The sequence below is a fragment of the Trypanosoma brucei genome, chromosome 9 (assembly GCF_000210295.1).
Source record: "Trypanosoma brucei gambiense DAL972 chromosome 9, complete sequence".
NCBI lineage: Eukaryota > Euglenozoa > Kinetoplastea > Trypanosomatida > Trypanosomatidae > Trypanosoma > Trypanosoma brucei.
The window spans coordinates 761586-787868 of record NC_026742.1 but is presented as its reverse complement, the minus strand read 5'-3'; the positions used below and the strand labels follow the sequence as shown (position 1 = coordinate 787868).

Genomic DNA, 26283 nt, shown 5'->3' with positions numbered 1-26283 from the left:
AATAAGCATAGAGGTAAATACACAAACGAACAAAAACAAAATAATAAACAAAGCAAATCTAAAAAGTTCCGTTTCCACCTGGCATTATTGTTTTTTTTTCCGCCTGTTTCGCCCTCCCCTTTTCACAGCATGTGCATGTGTGTTTGAGGAGGCTAGATAATGGAAACGGGAGGTTGAGGTGCCAACCGTGGCGACACTGCGTCTCTGGTCCTTAAACCTGTAGGCGATCATAAGATAACCAAAAAAAAACAAAAGAAAGCAACAATATTCGCCCGTGATATCCCCTTTATTTATTTATTCATTGATTAATGCCTACTTTTGTTTTTTTGTTTTTGTTTTTTCATGCATAGCGGGGGGAGGAAGTAACAACAAATACCAATCCCGGTGCACACCCGGTATATGAAGACTTTTTGTATCGGCACATAAGCCTTGTCTAAAAGGCACATCTCCAACTTAGCCGCTCGGGAGAAGAAGCAAAAAAAAAAAAGCAGAAAACAGACAGTTAACTTAATACAACACAAGGGAATAATGCTGTCAGCACCCAAGAGAGCAAAAAAAAAACGAAAAAAAAACTTAATTTGATTTATATGGGGTCAGTGAACCAGAAACATTACTCCCGGATAATGGTGGCGGTGCGGAAATCAAACACTGGTGGCCCGGTGTTCAGACGATGTACCTGCACCCACAACTGGCGGAGCAGCCATCGCTTAGCGGCACCTTCAAAAGGCACTGACGCCTCACGCAACGCAACAGGGGAAGTGACGAATTCTCCTCCCAACCTCCCCTTCTCACGGCGTTCCTGTTCTTTCTCATTTACTACGCTCGAACCGACTTCCAACACTTTTTGAAAAAGCTTATCATCACGCTCAAACCAGAGACGTTTACCACTTGACTTCATCCATCTCTCCCCCTCGTGGCATGGTTCTATATCGACCTCTGTTGTTTTCTCTGTCCCATTGCCCCTTCCCGATGAATCTTCTAGTGCATCCTTTAACTTTTGAGCTACTTCATTAGTCACACGACGAAGAAAGTTAAACTCATCACTGTGCAACAGTTCTTTTAAAACTCCCACCCCCGTACCATCACCTAGTTTGCCACTGCAGGGCTCGGCATAAGAGGAACCACCAGCAGCCGCTTTGGTTTTGCTGTCCAACTGTGTTTGTATGTGTTTTGTAAGTTCTGACAACCCCCCTTGGGTAACCAGCAACCAAAGAAGCGCCACGATATTACTTTCCCCACCTTTGCATTCCACATCCTCATGTTCCTGATTTTTAAGTAGTGCTGCACCGCTGCCACCGTTAATGTGTGCAATCGCTGCCTCAAGCATAAAAGAAACCGCCTTGATCATATTAAAACAGGCTAGCCGCGCGTCAGCCCCCGTCATCAGTACACGAGGGGAACAAATGTGGTTGAAACTTCCGGCAACCTCGAACACGATGTGTTCACTAAGAACGTCAAGCGGGAACCGCCCTGTTGCCTTAGGAAGGTATACTTGCAGCGTGTGCAGCACCTCGACAGCCGTTCTGTGCAAATTACTGAACCAAGAAGGGGAACCGGGCGCCACTACGTAACACAGCGTGAGTACAAGAACATCACAGTATGTACGGATGCAAAGCACCTCGTCTGACTGCCACTCGATTTGTCGTCTCTTGTCTGGGCTCATATTGGACGTGATAACAAGTTTATTCGGTAAAGTTGGCATTGCGACTCGGAGCTCACGCAAAAATTGTGTGGCGTTCACCTTTCCCTCACGTGTGAGGTCTGCGTCTCCATCCGTGGGGAGGTGCTCCAATAGAAGTCGTAGAAACGGTTGGTGCCGGAGTAGTCGAAGAAAGCAAAGTAATGCGATTTGACCTTCGCCAAGATAACTCGGGTATTGGGTGCCGACGACATGAATAGTCTGTACGAGAACCAACAATAATCGCGGTTTGCGTCCAACAGCGTTAATGGCTGCTTCGCTGTGCTGCAACAGCCACAACATTAGATGCAGACCCAACGATGAGCACGGTGCCTCTGGTTTCGGAATGCTTGAACTGCCTGCTATCAAAGGTGCCTCCAGCAGAGCCAGCACGCCATCGGCAAAGCTCCTTGCATAATCTGGTAGACCGTCACAATCATGCGGCTCTTTCGTGGCACTGCTACATCCCATTCCAGACGATCCCACCTCATATGGATCAGCAACAACAGGTGAAGCAGGAATTCCCTCCAGTCCCGTGCCCTGTAAGATCTTCCACGGAACGAAATTCGAACCAATCACTTGATGCATGATTCCATACAGAACGCTCGGCACCCGCACGGGTTTTTCTCCCCGATGGACGTACCGCTGGGAAGCAACGTATGGACCGGTGTAAAAACCAGCGGCGAGTATTGCAAGTGAATGACTGAGCACGTCAACGTTGTCTGCTGTGAGAGTTGGTCTCGCCGCCCACATTCCACGGAGAGAAGGAACCGTGACAGGCCATTTCGGGCAGCACCGCACAACATGCAGGAGGAGTACGAAAAACTTCACCAACAGGGGTCGCTCGTTTACGTCGAAGAGCCCACTAAGCATCACATCACTCACTTCCTCATACATCACCCCTGACGACTCATGGGAGCAGCTGCTTTCATTTCCTTGGGGCTCCCTGCTTTGCGCGTCGCTCAGGCATGACGGCGTGTAAAATATGGGTACGGAGATGGTCAGTAGAATTGCGCGAAGCACTAAGCTACGTGCTTCCTTGACATAAGTACCCTCAAAGGAAAACATCCAGCACTCATCGTCTTCGTTAATATCCTCGGTGCTACCGAAGTTTTGAGGCACCAACGCTCTCGTCAGAGATAGCAATTTCAGGTCATAAGCTAAGCTCCCCCGCAGTTCCTCCATCATTGACGGCGCCATTTTCATCGGTTCCATTTGTGAGAATTTGGGCACAAAGAAAAGTTTCACCAGTAGCTCGACAAGACGGAAACCGAGCGGCGTGGTGGGTGGGTTAGGTTTCTCTTCATCTAATAAATCAGCGTAGAAACATCGGTGTGCTCCTGGCTCATTGTTCATGAAGCACTTACCACCTTGGACAAAGAAGTGGTGGGCAAAACCCGCGGCAAGTGGACTCTCCGTTCGGTCGTCCATTCCCATAAGTTCACGCGTGCGCTGCGAGGTAATGATGACGTTGAGCTCGTCCTTGGATGCCTCTTCCTCGTCACTTTGCACCACTGCCCTCAAGAGGTCGATATCTTCAAAACAATACGGCAGCGACCCCGCAATGAGCCGAAGGGCGTTGATTGCAGCGGTGAAGTCTACTGGCGGCCTGCGTTTCGCGCTCCATCGCGGGGATTCCTCCGTTATTCCAGATGTTGCACCGCTGCCACTAAAGTTACTTTTACGCACCGGGTGCTGAAGAGGATTGTCGTTACCCCACTTTTCATTTGGGTCGCTGCTGATTGCAACAAAGTCCTCCAACTGCCTCATAGCCAATAATAAAATGGTGGCGAGTCGATTCGGGTGGTAGAGCCGTAGTTGCCTGACATCTTCCGCAGTCCAATAACAAGCAAACTCGTCAGCGGTTAAACGCGTGCAGAATATCGTTCGGCAAAGTTGCGATACTTCATCGTCATCCCCAGAAAAAGGACTTTCCCTGTAGTGCAGGGAAACCACGGTACGGCGGAATGAATTAGGAATGTCCTGTGCGTTCCCCATTGACTGGGTAGTCGTGTGGCCTCACCACAAGTTCGAGTGTGTCACTGCTTTTGAGACCCAGACCCTTCTCTTTTTTCTCTTTTATTCCCAGTCTCCCGTTCCCCGTGACACTAAAGTCCCTTACTGTCGAAATTCTCTTGGAGCGATGAAGCAGAAGGGAAGAGAGAAGTAGCCGGCCGACAGGAACCATCATCCACCCCACAGCAATATGCAGCGAAGCGCACGCCTTCTCCCGAGAGTAAGCTGACTTGAACACCCTCAATAGCTGATCTCACAACCGATAAGGAAGAAAAGGACATACACTTCACGGCTGATCTGGCAAACACCAACCCACATTAGACAATGAAGCCAAGGTTACTACAGCAAGTCAGGATTAATTATCTCCAGAGATATCTTTCCCCTGTGTCACACCTTCAGAACTCACGGTGTGGAACAAGTTCCGAGCGTCGAAGGCTCTAGTGAAGGGATAAGAACCTTTCCGACTTCGTTTCACGAACGCAACGTACAGGAGGATTTCCCCAACAACTGTGGGGGGGGGGGGAGGGAGGTGGAAACGGAGCAAACGAGTCAAGAACTGATTGCAGTCACATTTTCAGATACACGCGGTAAGAATGGAGCTCATGGCAAATACGTATATACTGGCTGTTTCTTTCGCTGCGTTGTGAACCCCACGAAGGAAATCAGATCGAGGAAGGAAGTAAATCATTGACTGCCAATGAGTGAGAGGAAGGACAAGGGGGGGGGGTAGGGGAGGAAGTGTTGCATCGAAGAGAGTAAACCTCACGGGGATACCATGCAGGGACGACACCCATACGGGATCAGACTGTGGAAATCAGCCTGGTCCGATGCGGCAAGTCTATTGCGATATTTCCACATCTAGCGGTTGATGGATATATTTTTTCTTCCCTATATCCTACGGGTATAAAAGCAACTGGAGGGGCAAATTGAGACCATTGATGGTGACAGCCCGTCATGCAGAACGAGTAGGGGAACGTGCGGCACTGCCCGCCACACACATTAAGCTCAGGTTCCAAACCTTAAGATCAATAAATACTTGACAACTACAGCCTCACAGCAACGTGAAACTCCATCCTCCAGCCACTTTCTCCATAAGTATCGGGAAATCGGCGCCTCGCCCCTTTGAGTTTGTATGGTCCCACCGCACTCATTATAGAGGTGAGGAATTGACTTCCCGGCGCTCTAATTACACACTCCTCCCAGTGCAGAGATTAGTTTTGCAATAAATGCGTTCGCCTCCGCCCTCATTGCTGCGATGGCGGCTGTTGCTGTTGTTGAGGGTGATGAGAATAATACTGAGGATAACAATGTCGCTCAAAGCAACTCGCATCTCTTTCCTGTAGGGGAACGGAACTACCACCAGGGCAATTGGGGTATGGGGCACCATCGTACTGCCGCCGGAGCGCCTCTGCAGCATCCAACTCAGCCACATCCTCTGGGGTTCCAATATCCAGTCGGGTACCGTGCCGATTCAGCATCTTTCCAAAAACAAAAAGCAGCTGAGTTATTCAACAGTTCACACCTAGTACATACACCATGTGAGTAGCGGGGAGAAATGCAGTGAAAAAAGGAAAGGAAAAATGAAGAATATAGCTGGCATACCTTCGCGCACACGATTGGTCGGGCATGTGGCACAGTTATTAAATTCGGTAAGTAAAGTGCCCCGCACACGCCAACAAATTTGGGGCTGGAACAGGACGAAATGGTTTAGTCTCTCACTCCGATAGTTGTCCTTATCACATGCGATCGCTCCAATTCCCGAGAGTCCGTCCCACATCACGTGGCACACGGAGGAACAAAACCAGCGCAAGATATCCAGGTAACTTCCTTCTCCTTCGTAATCTTACACTCTCAGAGTGTAGGAAAATAGTTTCCCTTCCCTATATATCAAAACCTCCAACGTTTACATATATGTGAATTACACTTGCACGAATATGCGCCACTCCAAATACACCTGACCTAAAACTCCGGAGTCGCGCTTCCCGCACCGTCGGTGCAGGCGCTGGTACCACTAGCGACGCCAGTGTTGGAATGACTGTCATTACTCCTATTACCAGTGAACAAGCTGCGGTTTGCTGGCTCACCTTTCCCACTTACACCGTGCAGAGCGCTCATCACCGAATGGTGTACGATACGAGACGGGATCGCTGCTGTTGATACAGGAAGTAAACGTTCCTGTTGTTTGTGATGCTTCTGCGCTTGGTAATAGAGCCGTTGAAAGTCCTCTTTTGCAGATACCTCCGTGTGCAGAGGTTGAAGAGCCAGGTAACGTGACTGCAATGATTCGCCCGGGTGGCGGTAGGTTTCCTCTACAAAGCGAGAACTATTGCTGTGGTGAAACACGTAGCCTTCCTCCCTGGCGAGCAGCCTTGGTGGCCCACCGCTTCTCATCAACGGTGTTTGCCAGGCCACCCGCACGTTAGAGTTCGTGTCCAGCACCAGTGGTTTAGATTTGCGCATGTAGGTCAAAGGCACCTCTTCCATCTCACGGTTACGTTTGCTGAGGAGCTCAATCCATGCGGCGGCGCGCGCAAGATACTGTGGACGGTCCTTCGCCATCAAATCCTTCCCTTTCCTAAAACGGGCCCACCGCATAATACTCATAACATCGACATCACCGTAGTGTTGCTGTAACCAAACCATGGTATCCTCCGCTGTTGGTCCAATAGCCGTGAGGGGACCAAGAATTGACCAAGGGGCGGATCCCTCTCTCACATTTTCCGCGCCCACGGCTTCAACAGCGCTATTTTGAAGCGTCTGTGCGTGGCGGCGTTGCAGCTCACGGGCCACCTCAGGTGCGACGGCCGTCGCATCCCTGACAAGCGATGTAGCATTCATTACGTCGTCATTCAACGTTATTGGCTTCCCCGCTGCAATTGCCTCGCGCATGTGGAGACCGACTCGGACGTGCACATCGCAGCGCAACAGTTCTTCTTCAACAAGATAGCTGTAAATAGCGGCCGCCTCCTCAGCGCATTCGTGGTCAAGCAGGTATTCAAGCGCGATCATTGCAATGCGGTAACGCCATATGAGATCCACTTCTGCGCGCACAACAACGTTTTCGTAGAATCGACCACGCATTACATTGTACACCCACATTATACGCGCGCGATGCCGTGCCGCAATGGCGCATCGCATGAGGTTGTGGAGTACTTCCCCATCTCGCGACACATAGAATAGTTTCGAGTCACCATCCTCAAATATGGACACTGCATCTGCAAGTTTGGCACCCGGTACACAGCAGGCCGTTAGCGCACGGTAAACCTCCACGGGTGGAACTGTCGTTACACGACGGTACTCTTCACACGCTGCCTTTAAATGCCCACGGTGCGCAAGCCGAATAATCTTGCGCATCAACGGCGCCTCATGCACAAAATCGGTTGGAAGCGTCCCGTCTCGATTAAGTTTCACCGACCGACGGAAGTAATTGTCCACCTGAAAGAAGGGGCCGCGGCGCAGCCACCGATAAATGCGCCCCCTACAGTCAAGTGTCGCTGCATTGAGGCCAACACGGTTGGGGTCCTCCACGGTAATGTTGTCATGATCAACAACAGCCGGTTTACCAAGTCGACCAATGTGTGGGTCGTATGAATGCAACAGGTCGTGCGTCACGCGATGACCGTTCCGTGCATTCATCAATGAAACTGGTGTAACTAATGCCTTCGGGCCGATTGTAATGTCCGGCATATATTTTTCCAATTCCCGCCTCGGTATGATTGACACAGTGTTTTCTTCGAGCACATGCGTGCGCTCTGTGCAGTATCCGCTGTTGTAATTGCCAGGCCCGTCACGGTATCGGCCCCGACTCCAGAGTCGCGCCATATCCGCGGCTGTGAGATTCTCACGCCCAAAGCGACTTGGCTGCCATGGTACACGTGCACGTGGAATATAACGAAGGATGGAGGTGGCCGCCTCGTGACCAATGCCACGGCCTTTGCTGAACACACCGCTCACTGACATGTCAGGGGTAGAAAAAAAAAACAGTTACTGCAGCACGATTGACCGCGGCAGCTACGACAAAGGTTCTCAACGAGTCGTGTAGTGCGTTCCAATTTTGACAACGATGGTAATTGTATTTTATATGTGAGAGGGAAACAAAACGCAAAGCAAAAGTAATAGCAGGACGACTACAGCAGCTGAGATATACGTAATACGTATGCTTAATTGTGCGAATATTATATTAGTCAGGACTGGCAAAATACGCTCAGGACCTGAGGTCCCTACAGCTGAACGCAATCGAAATCCACCCCCCCCCCCCCCATCTCCCAAGAATAAAATGAAACTTAATGTTCGTCAAATGAAAAGGGGCAAACAAACAACAACACCATATTCCTAACACATGTCGCCATCACGGCGTCACTTGTCCTCAGAAATTTCTTCTTTCGCTGCATCCGAGCCAACTTAAGTGACCCTCTTCAAAGCAGCCGGAGTAAAAAGGCCACTCACATCTTCCCATTTTCTGCCACAAGAAGTTTATTTAAATAAATGACAAGCATCACACCTCACTCAGGAGTCGTGAGAAGTTGCGTGAAGGAAAAGAAGAAACAGAACGAGACATAAATGACAAAAAAAAACTACACTTAAAACTAGAAGAGAGAAAAAAGAGAAGAGAAAGGAATGAGGAACGAAGCCCAATGAGTCATAAACACCAATATGTAGTAAGGCGCATAAGTAAGCCATGAGATGTACTTTTTCGTTCCTATTTTCCTCCTCCCTTCGCTCAACGGTTATATGTCGGGCAGTGGTGCCGCGGTGATAAGTTACAGTGGAGGAATCAACGAACTCCAAAATCATAAAAAACAACAAGTAAACAAGATGTGGAAACATAAAATTCTGGTGAGTGTCGTGGCTGTTAATTAAACAAAAAAAAGGATGAAGGAGCAAAATGAGTGGCATTTCTGTGTGCGCGTGGACCGCACCACTCCACAGTTAACCAGAATATATATATATATATATATATATAATGATGATGATAATAATAAAGCAAGCAAATACCCATATATTAGCTAACACACACCGATATACATATATATGTGAAGTAGAAAAAAAAATAGGTGGTGATCAAACCTCTTAACATTAGGAAAGGAGGAAGAAAAAAGTAGGGTAAATTTAGTGACAACAAAACGTTAATAAACGATCCAGGGGGAACGCTTGACACACCATCGACCCTTCAACGCACTCTTGACCGCAGCCGAACTCACGGAGGACATGCGTACCTTCGCATATGTATAGTTTATTTGTACAAAAAAAAAAGAAAAAAACGAATCAAAATGCAAGCACACCCAAACGCATGCACGCGGAAAATGAAAACGAGAACGTTCACCAAACCGTCAAGTTTCACTTCGCTTCACCAAGTCAAAACCATGTGCTTTGTGCCCTGTTCCTCCCCCTTTCTATCATCGGTCGCTATTTTTCTTTTACGGTATTTTTGCTTCTTCCCCTTACATTCGCCTTCGAAGAAAGTTTTCTGCTTCTTATTTTGTTTCGTTGTGCTATTATTACTACAATACTTTCCTCTTTTTCATCTCTACTTCCTGTTTGTGGAGTTTGTTCATACGGTAAAGCAAGAACCAAAGGAAAAAAGAAAGGACAGAGGGAAATTAAAAGGCAGAAATCCTTTCAATAATGAAATAAAGAGATTAAAAAATTACTGTTTTCTTTTTCCACCTCTTTCTTGTTTTGGCTTAACGAAACTTTCCTCCAAATCTTCTCGTTTTCCTCTTCTACTACAGTTTTCCCACACAACTTATAATTGATTTCGTACATACACATGGGAAATGGGAAAACACTTTACGCTCCTATGAAGCTCCCCTTCCGGAACCCATTTTTCGTGCTGGCACGAAACACTCGCACTTTATCAATTTGTTTGGCTCCTTAGGCCCCTTCGCCAATCGGCGTTTCCCAATCGCTCGGCTGCTTGCGACATTCAAATATCAAAGCCCTTCGCTGTGACGGGGCTGTATTAAACATTGGTGCGCGGTGGTGAGAATTATTCGTGCCAACTTTCAAATGCTCGAGCCCCATTTGCAATTCAGCATTTTCCTCATCTTGGTAGAAAACTTTACTGGACTCTCGGCTTTTTAGTCGCTCTACCACCCTAAGAAGACAACCGATCCTCTTACTCTGCGCCTCAATAATTCTAGTGCGCTCTTCTGAATGCATTGCCCTCTCATTGAGGCGTTCCTTCAGTTCACGTATTTCCTCAGCCTGCCGCTTCAGTTGTTCCTGCTGCACCGCACAAAGCTCTTTTATTTCAGCTAATTCATCATGTGTTTCGTTATCCACTTCAGTGGTGGCGTTCGTGTTCAGATCCGCCATCCTTACAGCATTTCTCTGCCGCCGGGTTTCCTCCTCATCTTTTAGATTACTGCGCTCACGAGGAGTGCCTGCTAAACTAAAGGGATCCGTCGATGACAAAAGCTTGCCAGTGTTTTCATCGTCGTCACAATCATTGTTGCCATATCCAACAACAACAACATTTGCGCAACGGCCATTTGTTTGTTCATCCGCAGTTTCATCGAATGATTCTTCCGACTCATCGATGACCTCCCAGTCGCTGATGCTGCCCTCCAGTGTCATGGTTTCTTCTTGCAGTCTTCCTTCTTTTTCCCTGCCTTCAACTTTTACACTCACTGAAACTAGAAAAAGATAACTTTGATCCCTATTGATGTCGACCCACCGATGCCCCTTAAATTGAATAAAAAAAATATCTGTGTATGTTATCTGACAATGAAAAAAAAAAGGGTGAAATTAGCGATCATAGGAGGACTTCTATCGTCGAAAATAAGGGTAGTTGAAGATTACAAATACCATCTGCGCTTAGCGTGCTTACGAAGCACGAAGGGGGGGGGTATGAGGCAGTGACTTCGTGCCTAAATGGAATACAATGTTTCTTCTAGCGGTGGATTTACTCAACTATTGATTCAGTAGCGCTTCCATATAATAGATAATGTATATATATATATATATGTTTGGGTGTGTGCCCGTCGTCACGACTACGATGGCTTCAATCCAAGCGAGCCAGTAATGGAAACGGGAGTGGGACCACCTGCCCCACCGGAAGTGCGACCTCTTCGTCGTTGAGACGAGGCAGAAGCACTTGCCAGTCCTTGTGCCAACGCCGCTTGAGCCGCCTTCCGCTCCGCCTCCTTCTTTTTCACAGCCTCCGTTAGCGCTTTCACACTTTCAATAAGTTTCACATTATCTTGCAGCAGCTTGTCTCGTTCCTTTTCCGTTTCGCTCACAGACCTGTCCAAATTCTTAATTTGAGCCTCCAGTGAGCGAATCGCATCGCTGATGTTGTTGATCATTTCTTCCTTTTCTGCCAGTGTTATCTTCACCGCATCGTGTGACTCCTCCTTCTCCACAAGTCGTTCATGGACCTTCTTTATCTCCCTCTCGAGGGCTTTGTTAGTTTCTCGCTGCTCGGAGAGAACGGTTTGTAACTCATCCAGTTGGGAGGCCAAATGGACCTTTTCCTCCGTCAGTTCCTTCAGCGTGATCCGAAGAGCCTCCGCTTCTTCAAGCTTTTGTTGCAACTCGGCACAACGCACTTGCATTTGCTCAAGTTGCTCCTCAAATGACTGTGTTCCCTGCAACCCGTAGCGCCGGGCAGTTTCGCTGACCGGGTTACGACCCAACGCGTCGAGTTGCCTTCGAAGGAGTTCCTCCCGCTCTTCCCACCCCTGTTTTTCTACTAAAAGTAATGCATTAGCACGCCGCAATGACTCGAGTTCCGCCTGGTATGTTTCAGAGGCCATGGCCGCACAAGGGGTTTGTGTGCTCGACGCGTCTAAAGGATCCTCAACTGTTCTTTTATGTCCCAGAGCCAACTCTTGAAGAAGCAGTTCCGCCTCCTGTCGCATCTGCACTGCCTGCTGTAGCTGTAGTCGCTGTTCCGTCATGTCTTGACGGGCAGTGTCAAGCTCTACCTTCAGTAAAGCCACCTGTTGCGTCAAGACTTCCTTCTCACGTCTTTGCTCGTGAATGAGGTTACTGTTCTTTTCGAGGAATTCATCACCAGGAAACATGGTGAGAAGCAGCCCTTGTGTGCATTCCTGCTCTAGCAGCGCAAGTTCTGCCCGGCACAGTTTTTTCTGTAACTCTGTCACCTCCTCTTCCTTCGCATTGATCACGCATTGTCCTTGTTGTACCTGCGCCTCCAGTTGGTGGTTTGCCGTCTGCAAGTCACTGATGCGCTGCTCCAACTGCTGTTGCTGCGACGCGTAATGCGCTATGATTTCATCCTTGTGGGCAAACTGAGCAGCCCTCTGTGCGGCTTCTTCGGCGTGACGACGCACATCCTCCTCGCGTTCCTGCTTGCAGCGCTCCAGCTCTTGTTGCTGGAGCCCTTGGACTGCACTCTGCTGCTTCACACGTTCTTCCAACATCTCCACCGTCGCGTTTGCATTGTCTAGTGCGGCAACTGTTGCCTCGTAGTCTTCACGTTTCATCATCGTTGCCATACTTTCTAGTGCCTCCTCCCGCTGACGCCTGGCGGCAACCATCTCTTCCTCAAGACGCCACATTCTGTCTAGTAGTACAGTGTGTTGCTTTCGTTCCTCATGGTGTGCCGCCAGCAATTTCTGATACTGAGCATGTGCTGCATCAACTTGTAATCGAAGCTGGCGAGGCCCATCGTCACCGTCACTGTCGCTGTCCCAGTCATCGTCAGTATCACCGAACGGGACATCATGCGTCTCATTGGTTTTGTCCCTGGCCGGCTGGTCACATTGTTCCTGTGTGTCTTCGCACGGCTGCAACGGCGCGGATTTAGAAACGTCGCAGGCTCGCCGTGTTGCACGCATACGCCGCGCTGCCAATCTTAGTACACGCTGAACAGTATGTTCTCTCAGAGAAGCTGTTCGCAGAAGTTGTGTGATGCTCTGCAACAGCTGCGCCTCATCCGCTTCTTTTTCAGATGCACTTACAGACGCACTGCTTATTCCCTCCACCACCGTTATTGCAGGGTTGTCCCGCTGAAGTTGGGAGACGGCGGATTGAAGTTCCCTGGCGGATTGTTTCAGTACACGCTGGGCCTCGCACCAACAATCCTTCATTGAGGGTATATCGATCGATTGCTGCGCCGCAGCAAGTGCAATAGCCTGATCTGCAGCACGGATTCCCTGTTGCAAACATAGCCTAACGAGAGAGGTAATGATGTTATCCTTAGCAGTGACATCCACCCAGTTTTCAAAGTGCTTGTTTCCAGCACTTGTATTGAACTCCCGACCTAGCTCGATTACGTGAATGAGCGATGACGCCAGCCCCTTGTCCGTGAGGGTTAACTGCGCCTCATGGCTTCTTAGCACTGCATCAATATGCTCGTGGACGTGTCGCTCCAACTGCACATACGAGTCGTTTACCGCTTGGTCCGGAGATCCCACTTCTTCACATGACCTCTGCAGCTTCCCACTTTGCTCCCTAACTTCCTCGCCAGAAAATGATGTGCTTTCTCTCCGCCGCTTGCGGTTACTTCTTTGCAGTGGCACTGCTGCTTCTGTATCTGAGGTGCTGCGGCTCTTTTCTCCTTCCTCGGCCGCAACCTCACTTGAAGTCTGCTTGGGGACGCTATCTGCGCGCTGTGTCATTATATACAGTTGCTTCAACAGTTCCTGGTTGCGCTTTAGTAAGTCCTTCACAGAATTGATGGAGAACCGTTCCAGATTCTCGTCCTCACGCAAAAGTTCAACAAATCGCTTGTTCTCTTCCTCGTCCTCGCTAACGACTAGTCCGGATGCTGCTGAAGTCTCTGAATAAAAAGAGCCCTTGCTGTTCACACTGCTGGGACCTGTCTGGCCCTTCAGTTGGGAAGGATAAACAGTTGCGTATCCGGAGGGCCGTCCAAGGGCTACGCCGCTTAGTTCCTCGCATGGTGGGAGCCTTGGGGGTTGCGTGTTCTCAAGGGTGACCGGAGGTGAACCGAGGTTCCGAAGGTGCACCGACCGGCGAGGTCCCCGGGCAAACACACCAACAGCTGAGCGAAGCCCACCCTCAACTTGCAGAGGCTCTAGTTGAGGCAACATTACATCAAGAACATGACTAACACCACAATCCGTTCCTCTCCCCGCTGTGGGGGTTGAGGGGAGCGGCGACTGGCCCATCACGGCGCTCCGCCGCTCGAGCAGCGCTCGCGCAGCTGCGGCAGTGCGACCCCGGTCCGCACGGTGCCGAACTTTTCCCACATCCCTTCCGCGATCGGTAAGTTCTTCCGATTCGGACAGCGTTTCTATTTCCTCTTTCTGTTCATCGTGTTGCCGCGACAGCCGATGTATGCTGCGGCATTGCCGCTCCACCCGCACAAGTAGTGACGCTACTTGCTGCGACAGAACAGCATTACGGAACGTTAGTTGCTCACAATCTTCACGAACACACTTATCCTCTGCCGCGAGTTCCTTGTACGAGGCGCGTAGTTCATCCAGTTCCCTCGTCAGCTCTGCGACACGATCGTCTAACTCGCGCAGCCGGCCAGCGGCTGAGAGCTGAGAAGCTGCGAGTGCCGCCTGCTGCTCAAGCTCCCGCATGGCCGTTTTCCAGAGTCCAGTGTGAAGAAGAGCACCATCATCGAACCCGGAGTGGCAACCGCCAGCGAATTGGGCACCTGGGTCATTACTCTCCCCTCCTTCGAGCGGTGTAGTCAGTGAATGCACCAGCCCTTCTGGCTCTCGCATTTGTAGCGGGAATGAACCCTCCCCCTTGTATTCAGAAAGACTACTCGCAGTTGCACAACTGCTTACAAAATCTCGTTGCCGCCGGTGTGCTCCATGCGCGGAGTCAAACGTTGCCTCTACCTCTTCATGTAGACGCTGAAGCTCAATCCTAATACTACTGCAGTCGTGGAGAAGCCTGTCTCGCTCTTCAAGCAACTTCTTGTGTTCCTCGAGAGGGACTGACGTGGCATGGAGTAGCTTTAACTCCCGTCTGTACACAGCGTTTTCCTTCACCACCTTCTCCAGAAGTGATGTCAGCTCCTTGATCTGGTCCACAAGCCAAGTCTGCTGTTGTTGTTGTTGCTGCAGTGTCCTGCGTCCACGCCACAAGTCTCTAAGAAGAGAGGGATCCGCTGTTTCGTCATCCATTACACCAGTGTCCCTGAGGCTGCTACCACTTTTAGCAGTGGCGAATGCGTCCGACGACAACTCTTCTCTGGACGGTCGGTATTCCCTACCCCGTTCGCACGCGTGTTCAGTATTTTGCTGACCTACCTCCACTTCGCTTTCCAGTCCATGGGAGATGCTTAAAACATCAACAGTAAAAGAACGTTGGTCATCTGTCGACTTTTCGTCCTCGTTTCTAGCGAATTGGGCTCCAAGTTTTTCAATAACTTCAACTGCTTCAAATAGTTGCTTCTGGAGTCTGTCAATCTGGTCGTTCAAGTCTTCCACTGTGCGGCTATGCAGCTCGGTGAGCTGTTGCAGTGCAACCGTGGCGTTGCTCGAAGACTCGTGAATTGCCCGAGCCGTTAACCCGCTGCACAAATCACTGTGAAATGCACGCACTGCTTCCACCACGCGTTCCTCCGCAGTTTCTGGCATTGCGCTTTCATTGCCCGCAGCGATCATGTTTTCCTTCCCCTTTCTTCTTTCCCGTCACTCACTTCACCTGGAGTAAGGACGTGTAGAACACGGAGACCCCAACAATGCCCTCTTAATAGCACCCGTTTGCTTCTCTCCCCCCAAAGTTTGCGCGGCCTTCTCGCGCTCTCGTATATATGTATATATTCTTTGCTTTCCGTTGTGAAATTCGTAAAGTTGCACAAAAAATGCAAAAGGGGGACGAAAAGAAAGAAGTTGCAGGATTGTAATACCGCCACCAATTTTAGACATACGTGAGCGTGAATGTGAACCGCGAACGGATAGTTACTGCAGCGCCTATGCCCAGTAGTTAGGCAGAACTCCACGCGTGTAAGCAGTTACTACCCTCTTTCTGTTTAGCATTTTAAATAGAATGAAACAGAGGGATTTCGAATTCTCCACGTCCTGGGGGGGGGGGAATGGCCACGAGTTGTTCCGTACATTTCTTTCTCATTGCTTAGAACAGCACCCCACTCACTTATCGGAGCTGCCGGTAGCTTTCCCCGTCACATCATCTTTTCATATTGCTTCTTCACCCAACTCAGCACCAAAAAGAGATGCATTCATTTACTTTTGTTCGTTTAAAATTTGTGTATGCATACAAGGTAGCGACTCCTTCCAACCTCCACATGATCGTCCTTGCATTCACTCTCCGATAGAGTACATGAACGAGTAGTGTTGCCTGCAGAGGAAAGAGGCAACATGCAGCGCGAGGAGTGATCCCACCAGTGGTATACCGTTAATTCGTCCGATAATGAAGTTGTCGTAAATGAACCTCCGCAGCACAGAACCGAAGAAAGGATCACGAAGGAAACAGCAAACTAAATTATGCATCGTTTGTTGCACGCGGAGGCTGTCACGGGAGACGACGGTGTCGGGCTCTGCCGCTGAATTGACGCCACTCAACTCCGGAGATGGCACTTCGCCGTCATGTGCAATTTGCCTACCATCATTACTGCCGACGCCGCTGTAGTTTCTAGCATCCCTGTTGATGCACACAATGGGCTTACGGTAATGGAAAATGTAACGAGCCAAGGCTGCAAAAATCACATCTAGACCTAAGAAAAGGGTCCAGACACTCCAATTTCCCAGAAGCGATTCCTTGAGACCATCTGCTATCAACGACTTCACAGAAAAGAAGCTGCCGTAATCGGACTTTTTGTCGGTAACATTGCTATCCCGTGGTCCATCATCGAGGGTTGTGTCTTCTACCTCTGAGGCTATTTGGGAGCAAGCATCCATAGCAGTAGTCGGGAACGCAGACCGGGCGCAGTACAACAAAAAGAGTGGGCGCAACAACAACAAAAAATCCACAACAGCACCCAGCACATCATACGCCGTGCATGGCAACACATCGGGATTACCCCCGCCGCTGTTACTGCCCTTTCCAGCTTCAGAGAAATCGGCATCCTCACCCACAGTTTCGGAACTCCGGTCCCTGAACATACGGGTGGCAACCACACGTGGAATAACGAGTGGTGTAGTCCGTTCCGCTGCTTGACTGCTCTGGGGTAAATTGGATAAGGCGGCACCAGAGTTACCACTCGATACACCTGATGGCCCGAGTAGTTTTTTTGGAAACGTGATAAGGCGCCGGAGCTGGCGTCGCAAAGCTTGCCATATGGAAGGCAGAAGACACATTTGTTGGTGCGCAACCAGGTTTAGGAAGCACTTCAGGAGCTGCAGAATCAACAAGAAGTTCCATGCTGTCCTATGTCCTCGGTAACGGCGTAGTAGCAACTCAAGTAGGCATTCCGCTTTCCGAATAATTTGTCCTACAATAGATATCTGCTCCGCAACACTTAGTTTTCTTCCAGCAGAAGAAATGATAGCGTGGTTAGAGAAGTTCTGTATGTTAACGATGGTGTTCCCTATCTCGTGTTTTAACATGTTGTTAGGGCTCATAAGGATAATCGTGAGCATGTGCGTAAACCGCTCCATGGAGGCCACATTGTCGGCGTTCCTACGGACCCACTCCGCATACGCACTGAATACCCGGGACACCATTAAGCAGGTGACACAAGTATGTTTGATGCCGTGTTCTCGTTTCTTCTTTGTTAAAATACCTACCACCCCGCTGTACCTTTTAAAAGCGTTACTTGTCTGCTGTGCCAAATGACGTACAATCACCGTTAGGTATATGCGTATGTAATCTGGTTTATTTCACGGTCCTGTGAACCACACGACGGAGCAGAATTTTACAGTCAGATCAGAACAGTGCGTGCGGGAGAAGTGCACAGACAAAGTTTCAAGAAACAGCCCATTTGGTTAGGAAATAAAACCCAACAAACAGCAGAAGAGTACACGAAAATAAGATAATGCAAAGAAAGGAAAGACCTAACAGATAAAGCAGTACCAGAAACCGTAAAAATATAATCGTGTCACCACAACTCCAGCAAACCACGCTGCACTACCAGAATGTCACCCCCCCCCTCATGAAGCAACAACATGCAGTGCGCAGAAGTGAACAATAGCAATAATAGCAACAATAAAGGCCGTGTAGTAAAACGGCACTGGGAGCTCAGGCAACAGAAGTGCACCCACCTATTTACCCCGCTATTAGTTCAAATAGGTGCATGCGTACCACCACACAAAGCAAACAACCCTTTCAATCAAACCTCGTTTCACCCGCTTTCCTCCGGACCCACCGCCCCGGCCCACAATATGGTTCGTACAGACGCCAACGTGACAGTGACGCCCAGCATAAGCGTCATCACAGCAGCAGCAACGAATATGCCATACTCACGGGGAGGAAAAAAATTCTGCGTGAAGTGGGACGACACAATAAAGGGTGTAACACCGATCCACACAACGTAGTAAACATACAAAAGCGTTGCCAAAACGATGAAAACCCTCGCTATGCTGCGGTCGTATAACATATCCCTAAGCGCATACGCGTACGCAAACCAATCGCTACAGCGTAGCAAATTTAATTCCTCAGTCAAATTGGTTGCTTGATTGCAGATGGGTAGTGGGCACATAAATGTGAGAAGAAACAGGAGGTAAAGCATCCATGAAGCACAGGGAATACGGCAGATATTACGTTCTTGTGTGCACGCGCGCAGCCACATATCGCAGGAAGGAAAATAACACCGATAGCAAAGGGCAGATCCGCCGTTTCCAGCGGAGCAGAGCACAGTTAACGTTAGACATGTATGTATTATTTGGTAAGACATTGTTATTTGCCTTTGTTGCCCTCCAAAGGCAACCACTTGCTCAAGTGTTGTATGGTCACTTCACCACTGTGACCATTGCGCGCCGTGACATTCCCCTTGATTACACTCCCGATGGAGAGACGGCGCCCCTTTTTTCTTTTTCTTGAATAGTGATTTTGCTCCGGTTTCCGTCATACCACTTATCGGGAACTTACTGAGGGAACGGGTGGTAGGGGCTCGAGAAACACGTATTGTTTGGTTTTGTCACCCTCCTCCTCCTCCTCCTTCATCTGCATCTGAAGTCGTGCCACCACGGTCTCATACGCCTGCTGCGCTTCCTTCAGGTAGGCTCCATCGTCCATAAGATTCTGTAGGAGCGTGGGCACCGGAACAATTAGCACGCCGTCATCATCGAATTCGACTAAATCGCATTTGCTTTTCTTCTGGCGTTTGCGATACTCCTCCACAGCAAAGGGATGGGCCTTCTCCGTTTCACTAGCCAGGAAATCCCAGGCGCCATGGGCAACCCCACGGAGTGCTTCCTCTCGTTCATCCAGTACGAAGGAAGCGAAAAAGAGTATTGCATCTTTATCCAGCACAACACAGTCTTCACCAGCTGAAGCAGCAGATGCTATGAAGGACTCCTCGACGAATCTGTGCAGTTGCTTGGCGCTCATTTGGCAGTTGTTTACAGTGAAATGTACGACAACGGCATTGCCTTCTTTGGGCGCCTGTTCGGACGATGCGCTTTGCTGTTGAACATGAACGACCACACCGGGTTGAGCCTGGCACAGCGCGAACACCAACGGCGGGATCCCCTCTACGCTAGATGTCTTGGCCGTTCCCTCCAAACCTTCAGTTGCTGTGGTTACCTCTTCTTCACAGCACCCGGAGGAAGATAGCGCTTTCCACGTCACCAGCGGTTTCTTAGCTACGATGACAACCCGAGAGAAACGTGTTATATTCTCATCATTAGCATCATTAGCGCCAGACACCGAAGCGAACTTGGAGGCCAACGCACGGGGTACGACCACAACTTTAGCCTTCACATGTTGTCGGTTGCTCATTTCCACTGTCGGTGTATCAAGACCCTTCAAGACACGGCTTACACTCCGACGTAACACGAACACAGCATTCCATACGGCTGCGATACGACACATGTTTTGTGGTACCTCTGAGGCGCCATACAAAGGCACAAGAAAAGGTGTTGAACCCCCGTAAGCCCCAATAGATGTTAATACTTGGCGCACCAGGTCTACAGCGCGCAGCATACAGGGCTCAGATGAGGTCTCCAACTGCCCCAGAAGCGTCACAATATTTAATGTCGTCTCATCAACAGCGTACTTCCGGCGCAGCAACTCGCTAAGTGTTTCGTTGGGATGTTGGGAAACCTCTTGCTGGAAAAGCTCTCCCACCTCTTGCACATCGGTGTGCCCGGGCTCTTCCTCACCCAGAGCAGCTGTCCGGGCATGCAGGTGTTCGGCGAGTGGGGCAGCCACATCCTTCACAAATTTCATTAAACGACGCTTTTGCATCAGTCCAATATGATCAGCAGAGAATACTTGTGCCCGCGTCAGCGGAACGCTTTGCAGTCGGAATGCACAGCTTTCGTCAGTCTCACCACACCGAAACAAAAAGGCAAAACTACTGCAACATTGAAATTCAGCATGCCGTGCCATGTCCGACTCCACAAACTTTCGAACGGTATCACCCTTAGAGAAGTAGTGTACAGGGAGGAGGTCAAGCAGAAAGCGGTGCTGCGTTCGGACATCGAGTGTATCCATTAAATCCACCGATATGGTCGAGGTGTTTTCGTCCCCATTGCCGTTATTGTTCCCAACACCACTCGGATCTTTATTACTTCCCCTGCTACTAACCTGCTGGCTCCCACCTGCGTAGCCATCAGATGGGCTTGATCCATCACCTGAGTCGTTGGGCGGTTGTAGAATATATTTTCGCAACTGTTGAACCGTCAGTGTTTTGAACGGTCCGCCATATTCACCTTGGGCATCGCATTGTAACACACGCACCCCACTGCGTGCAAGTGCAGCGGCAAGAAAGCACTCCACCATGCCCGTGCCCTGCACTACCACATCATACGTTTCCTGCCCCGGCTCCAGCGGCACACCTGCCGCATCAAACCGATGTGACAACTTATACACCTTCACCGGCCGCCGTATCTCCTCCGGGCCACGGTCGTCGGGGAACATGAGAGGGTAATCCTCCTCATCAATCTGCTCGCACAAAAGGCCGCGTGATGCACATATATCAAAGAACATCAAGTCTTCCACCTGTCTGTGCGCGCGGTGGTGGGAGAAGGCACAGTACGCCGCCGCTTTTGGACTACGTTGAAGTAACTGAACAACAGTACCCGCGAGGTCATCGTTACAAACATGGTTAAAGAGAATGTCGGAGAGTAATAGCACGTCAAAGCCCGTGCCACTAGTGTGCTTGAGGGCTTCACGAATATGATCAGTGTTACCCCACAGTAGAGGCTGAACGACACACCGCGAATTCAATGGAACACCTTTTCCTTCCCGATCATCACCCTTCCCTGTTTCCTGTCCTTTGTGAACAGACATATACGCAGATTTCAACCGAACCGCTTCCTGCCTAAGAAACTCTGCGGCAGTAGGGTCCAATTGGTCCAACGTACAATTTGTTTCGGTATTCATTCTCAATATCTCCATCAGCGACTCGTCCGGATAGTCCGTCACTACAACGCACCGTGCGCCGTTGCGGAATGCTGCGAGAGATGGTACACCAAGTCCCGCCCCCAGTTCCAACACAGTTTTCCCGCGCACATCGATCATACCGCTGTCTATCCGCTTTACAAAATAACGTGCCGCGTTCCATAGTTTATGACCCCAAAGGCTGTGTCGCTTATTGCGGAAGTACACTTGCATCGGCCGTAAAGGCAACTTGGGGGACGTTTCCACACCTTCCTCACGCTTTGTCGGATTGTCGAAGCGGTCGAAAAGCGGAGTGAAGCCACAAGCTGTCTCCCCTTCACGACTCAACTCCTGGCGATCGATAATCATTTGTTCAATTGTGTATTCGGGTTCTACTTCGTCACCCGCGGCAAATAAATCGACTAAGCCCTCTTCGTCATGATCAGATGACTTCATCGTTCGCTTTCCACAGACGCCAAAAACTGGCAGCTATTTGAACCTGACACTTTATGCTGCGGAGTATATAGCTCGGTGGGGAAATTAACAAAGAAATAAGGAAGGTGGAGAGAAAGTGTGTATGAGCTTGTATAAACTGGTGTAGTAAGATAAATAAATGATAAACAAGCTCCCTGTAGGGTTTACCTTAGTCACTGAATTTAACTTACTATCCGTAAAGGCCCAGAACAGCGCAAAATGAATTCAAAAAAATTGAGTGGACACACTAAAAGGCAGCACAGAAGCTGAATGTGATGAAAAAAGACGATGTTCATAGTGCCATCAGTTATGAAAGTCGCAGAAAGAGAGATGCAGGAATATGGCACCAGTCATGAGTTTCACAAGGTATGCTGCCCTCGATGTATATATGTATTACGTTACTTCCTGTGATGTGAACCCCAGAAGAAGTGCCTCCAGTAGTGCAACGCCACCAAGTTGGGAGCACTCCCGCCAAAGCACATGGGATTCGGCAGGTACAGCGTACATCAGTGGCCGCGACGCGATTAACCGGTTCCGTCTGTCATATATGTGTTGAAGAAATTGTTCAGCTTTGGAAAGGACGTGTGCGCGCCGCACATCATCTTTGTGACTACAGCAAGTGCTAGACGCCGCTACCGTGCTGCGCTGTGGTACTGCTCCGATCAAAGATGACGGTGAAGAGATATTTTCTTTGTTGTGTGAGGTTTCCCCGGCTTCCCAGTCAGCTCTGCTGCGTATCCCAACTTGGTTATCCTCCCTTCTCAGACGCCTTCTTGCGCGCGGGGTGGACCACCAAGTTGGCGGCTTCGGCGGCCCGCAAAGCGGGCATTTCGTGCAGTGTAGATGTTGTACATGCTTTGCCACAAGTTCAATAGCATCCAAGACTTTCCCTAACACCACTGGGTGCGCCAGCGACGGTAAAATTCCCAAAGTATCGACGTCACCGTCGGGCAGTGCAGCTCCGTCCGCTTGTCGAAACTGAGGGTTAACAGAATTGAGTGGTACCGGCACAGGTGAAGAGCTCCGTTCATTCTCGCTACTATTGTCCCTTTCGGTCCCTTCCTCTTGCGAACACCGTAAACATACATCACCGTCATCCGTTATCTCCTCCAACTCAAGGGATGGTGTCAAGTGCAGGCCTCCCACATTATTTTCTTCCACTTTCCTACGCTTTGTGCGCCACATATGTCTGTGTACAAACAGCAGTGACCACCGTTGTGGGACCGGTGCGGCCTCCAAATTTTCCCGTGTACTATAAGGGGACATATCTCGCCTTTCGTGCCGTGAGGAAAAGCTGGAGCCTACCATCTTTTTAGGTTATTGCCTGGGGTGTGATGTGTCTAGTTAAAAAGGAGGAACACCAAATGCACGAATGTGGAATTGGCAACCGAAGGAAGTGAAGAGCGTTACGTGGCGACACGAAACCTCGAATACTTTACTTGCATCATCTGTTGACAACTTCTATTTTTAGGAAAATAACAGAGGTGTTGCAGCACACCACAAAAACGCACGTCCGTACTTGTCACTTTTTAAACGAACAGCAAGTGCGGTAACGCCCGTCACTCACACTATTGCCAAGGAGTAAAAGATGACAAAGCATGCCGCGCAACACAAATGCACACGTGGCTCACGCGCACAGTGATAATCGCTAAGGTGACTATTTCACCGCTTGCTACCCGCAATAACCAATGGGGCTTCCCGTCACTGGACGTAACCGCGTGCATGCAACCACATTTAACCGAACCGCAATCCGTAGCTAGGTACAGCGGCACTGCACACACACGATAAGCTGGCTCCAACGCACAAAAAATTTCGCATTACCCGAGCATGCTGGACGTAGCAACTGCATACCAGAAGGTCTCTCCGCATAAAGGGCGCTGCTACAAAACATCAACCAACAGTGGGGGTGGTGTAGCATATCTTCCTCCGTTATATATTCATACAAACTTAGAAAATACGTTTACACATTCTCAATTCGGGAAGCAGAAACCATCTTGATTGAATCCAAACCGGAGGCCATTGCAGAACCGTGAGTCACGCGATATAATGGAAGGCGGGTTAAAGAAAGACCGCCATATTGCAATCACCGAAACATGGAATCTAAATAGAGGAAACGAGTGTCTGGGTGATACATCGAACTACACGTGCGACAGCGATCAATCGTGGGAGACGCGCCATAGGCAGATGACTGATATCCGTTCTGCGCTCTCAAAGGACACGCACTCACTCCTGTGGTCAAGAACCGTCAATTTCCGCGCTCTTCTTTCCCGTCTTCTTTGCCCGAGAAACAACTACCAACCACTGCCCGGCAGTGTCAACACTATCAGGCTTTGTCACTGACTGTTCAGGTGGTGGCACCAGCTTTATGACGCCCTCTGTATGTTCGGAAGATTGAAGGTAGTGGAGCATCATGCGTGACGCAGCTGGATTGCCGTACTCGTGTTCCCACAAACAAAGCTGGGAGAGCCGCCGTATAGTAATAACAACATCATTCGTGCGGTCTTGGGATGTGCGCTGTCCCTCAAGTAACCACCACAGTCTTACAAGACGACATATTCGCTGCTCGAGCACAAAGGGAGTAGCAGCAAACACGACGATATCATTCACCGTGCCTCCCTTTTCTTCACCGTTTCGTTGCTCCATAGCCGCAAGGTCGTCCATCACCTCAGAGGGACTTCGCGTTGTCACGTCCACCGGTGCCATACCCGCCGACGGCATAAGGAAAACACATCGACACACGTCCGCAAACTTCGGACTCACAGATGGGCCACTAGTACTGGTTACCCAGAATCGGTAATGCTCTGCGCCCAGAGAAACTCTCGGAGTACCACCTATATCACCATAATCGTCACTAGTGCCACTTACATTCGCCAAAGCCGCTTCAACCTGCCCGGTACGTGTATTAGCGTGTGCCTCATCTACGAGTGTGCGCGAGGCAAAACGGCCCACCAGCTGCTGTTGCCGCTGGCGCTCCCACTCCTCGTGCACCTGAACCCATAGCAAACTTCTCCACCGTTTTTGCACCTCTCGCCGTCGCATTTCATAGCGCTCCATTTGCAGGACTGCAGAGCAACCAGTAAACAGAACGACGAAATGAAGAAACGAGCGGTAGTGCATTGCAAACGGATGGCTTTCCCACTGCACAAGGGCTGACAACCGCCCCAATGTAATAGGCACACCTACAATGAGGTTGAACAAATACGCCATGTGAAAATTAACCTGTTGCAAAAGCGTCTTCGCCGCTGGCGCGAGAACCGCCTTCGCCAAGAGTAAGTCGTTCACATATCCCTCACGCGTCTCGGCGCACCAGCGTCGAAGCGCATCGTTTCCCTCAGTACACTCACGGAACTCGCAAGGACGAGCCCCAGGCCAACCACCCGTCGGTGAGCCTTCACATAAAAGAGGGGGCAGTTCCTTCGAGTCATATGTTTTAATCCAGAGCTCGGCAAGGTGTTCGGAGAAGGAGCCCCCTCCGCGACTCGCGTTTCTTTTAGAGCATTGTGTATCTTGCTTGAGATCCCTTCGCCCCACATCATTTTCCTCCGGAGTTTCCGAAAGGGGATCCAACATGCACCAAAGACTTACAATATAGCTCCACCCCCGGGAGGGCGCACCCTCTTCTGCTCGTGCAGAGACGATACGTCGTGTGGTTCTGTTGTCATTACAGTCCACGGTAGTCCTATGTGCGGCCTCCTCCGCACGCACAAGAGAGCGCATCGACCGCACCCATGATTCGTTACGTTCAACATTCGTTGATGCAATGATCATCGATGGCAAATTGGGGTAGCACACATACCCTCCCACCGAAACGCGAAACTGGGGGTCAACGGCGAGCAGAAGTCGAACCGTTGATTCTATCAAGTAGTTTGATTGCTTCTTGTATGATGATGACGAAGTGTCACCCTGTTCGGGAGTGTTGGCTACCAGAAAGTTGGTGAGATGTCTAACTTGCCTCTCTTTCTCTGTCCCGACCGCGTGCGTTGGGGGTTGCTCATCAGATGATGAATTCGGAAAACTGGCGTCACCTTGTTCTTCACGGTGGGCTGACGCGTAACCTTCAACATCACAAGTTCCTCGCACAAGATCTATGAGATCACTCACTGTCAAGGGTTGTGCTGCGGTTAGAACATGGCGAACCATACTTTCCCGTATTCGACGACGAACGTAGCGTGGTGGAGCGACTGGTGTCACTACCGTCCTGTAACTAGAAAGTATTAGGGCGGCGCTTAACCGTCCCCGGAGAATCATCTCTTTGGTGTAATTCTGTTGAACTCGTTTTCACCTCAGTCGTTTGGTTGCTACCTCACTGCGCAGTCCCCCCGTCTTTACCCTCCCTTTTCCTTGCCTTTTCGCTACGGGTAGAGAAGCAGGGTACAACCGCCGTTCACCCACCCCACGCACGGTGAGGTCGCGGAGGTGAGAACTGTGGTGCCCAATTCCCCCCCTTAGCGCAGGTTTAGCTAGTATCTCGCCACTGGTAAGGTAGAACAGAGGTAGGGTAAATATGGGTGCTTGTGACAGCAACGGCAGACAGATGCACGAAATTTAATAAAATCGGCAGGATAGTGGGTTGCATGATCCAACAAACAGTGCATGGCTGGAGGCAGACCATGTCTGGGCCATTACCCGCCGATCAGCACACGCCACTCACGCTTCTTTGCTGTTCGCGGCCACTTCACCATCAGCATCTCTGGGAAATGAAACATGGTTTGATA

General features: G+C 49.9%; 10 protein-coding genes across 10 annotated transcripts; all 10 read right to left on the bottom strand.

Annotated features, from left to right (window-relative positions):
* Positions 1-610: 610 nt before the first annotated feature.
* TbgDal_IX3460 (T. brucei spp.-specific protein) lies at positions 611-3676 on the bottom strand (the record flags this gene model as incomplete). Its single annotated transcript, XM_011778239.1, has 1 exon — positions 611-3676. One exon carries the CDS (start codon positions 3674-3676, stop codon positions 611-613), a length of 3066 nt encoding a protein of 1021 aa, XP_011776541.1.
* Positions 3677-4880: 1204 nt separating this feature from the next.
* Positions 4881-5126, bottom strand: TbgDal_IX3450 (hypothetical protein; the record flags this gene model as incomplete). The annotated part of the gene is made up of 1 exon (XM_011778238.1): positions 4881-5126. The coding sequence occupies one exon, from the start codon at positions 5124-5126 to the stop codon at positions 4881-4883; it is 246 nt and encodes an 81-aa protein (XP_011776540.1).
* A 527-nt stretch (positions 5127-5653) lies between these two features.
* On the bottom strand, positions 5654-7654 carry TbgDal_IX3440 (hypothetical protein, conserved; the record flags this gene model as incomplete). The annotated part of the gene is made up of 1 exon (XM_011778237.1): positions 5654-7654. One exon carries the CDS (start codon positions 7652-7654, stop codon positions 5654-5656), a length of 2001 nt encoding a protein of 666 aa, XP_011776539.1.
* Positions 7655-9568: 1914 nt separating this feature from the next.
* On the bottom strand, positions 9569-10273 carry TbgDal_IX3430 (hypothetical protein, conserved; the record flags this gene model as incomplete). The annotated part of the gene is made up of 1 exon (XM_011778236.1): positions 9569-10273. One exon carries the CDS (start codon positions 10271-10273, stop codon positions 9569-9571), a length of 705 nt encoding a protein of 234 aa, XP_011776538.1.
* Positions 10274-10689: 416 nt separating this feature from the next.
* Positions 10690-15255, bottom strand: TbgDal_IX3420 (hypothetical protein, conserved; the record flags this gene model as incomplete). Its single annotated transcript, XM_011778235.1, has 1 exon — positions 10690-15255. One exon carries the CDS (start codon positions 15253-15255, stop codon positions 10690-10692), a length of 4566 nt encoding a protein of 1521 aa, XP_011776537.1.
* Positions 15256-15912: 657 nt separating this feature from the next.
* TbgDal_IX3410 (hypothetical protein, conserved) lies at positions 15913-17274 on the bottom strand (the record flags this gene model as incomplete). Its single annotated transcript, XM_011778234.1, has 1 exon — positions 15913-17274. The coding sequence occupies one exon, from the start codon at positions 17272-17274 to the stop codon at positions 15913-15915; it is 1362 nt and encodes a 453-aa protein (XP_011776536.1).
* Positions 17275-17891: 617 nt separating this feature from the next.
* Positions 17892-18443, bottom strand: TbgDal_IX3400 (hypothetical protein, conserved; the record flags this gene model as incomplete). The annotated part of the gene is made up of 1 exon (XM_011778233.1): positions 17892-18443. One exon carries the CDS (start codon positions 18441-18443, stop codon positions 17892-17894), a length of 552 nt encoding a protein of 183 aa, XP_011776535.1.
* Positions 18444-18622: 179 nt separating this feature from the next.
* TbgDal_IX3390 (Rab escort protein 1, putative) lies at positions 18623-21550 on the bottom strand (the record flags this gene model as incomplete). The annotated part of the gene is made up of 1 exon (XM_011778232.1): positions 18623-21550. One exon carries the CDS (start codon positions 21548-21550, stop codon positions 18623-18625), a length of 2928 nt encoding a protein of 975 aa, XP_011776534.1.
* Positions 21551-21961: 411 nt separating this feature from the next.
* On the bottom strand, positions 21962-22876 carry TbgDal_IX3380 (hypothetical protein, conserved; the record flags this gene model as incomplete). Its single annotated transcript, XM_011778231.1, has 1 exon — positions 21962-22876. One exon carries the CDS (start codon positions 22874-22876, stop codon positions 21962-21964), a length of 915 nt encoding a protein of 304 aa, XP_011776533.1.
* Positions 22877-23803: 927 nt separating this feature from the next.
* On the bottom strand, positions 23804-25816 carry TbgDal_IX3370 (hypothetical protein, conserved; the record flags this gene model as incomplete). Its single annotated transcript, XM_011778230.1, has 1 exon — positions 23804-25816. The coding sequence occupies one exon, from the start codon at positions 25814-25816 to the stop codon at positions 23804-23806; it is 2013 nt and encodes a 670-aa protein (XP_011776532.1).
* Positions 25817-26283: the final 467 nt, after the last annotated feature.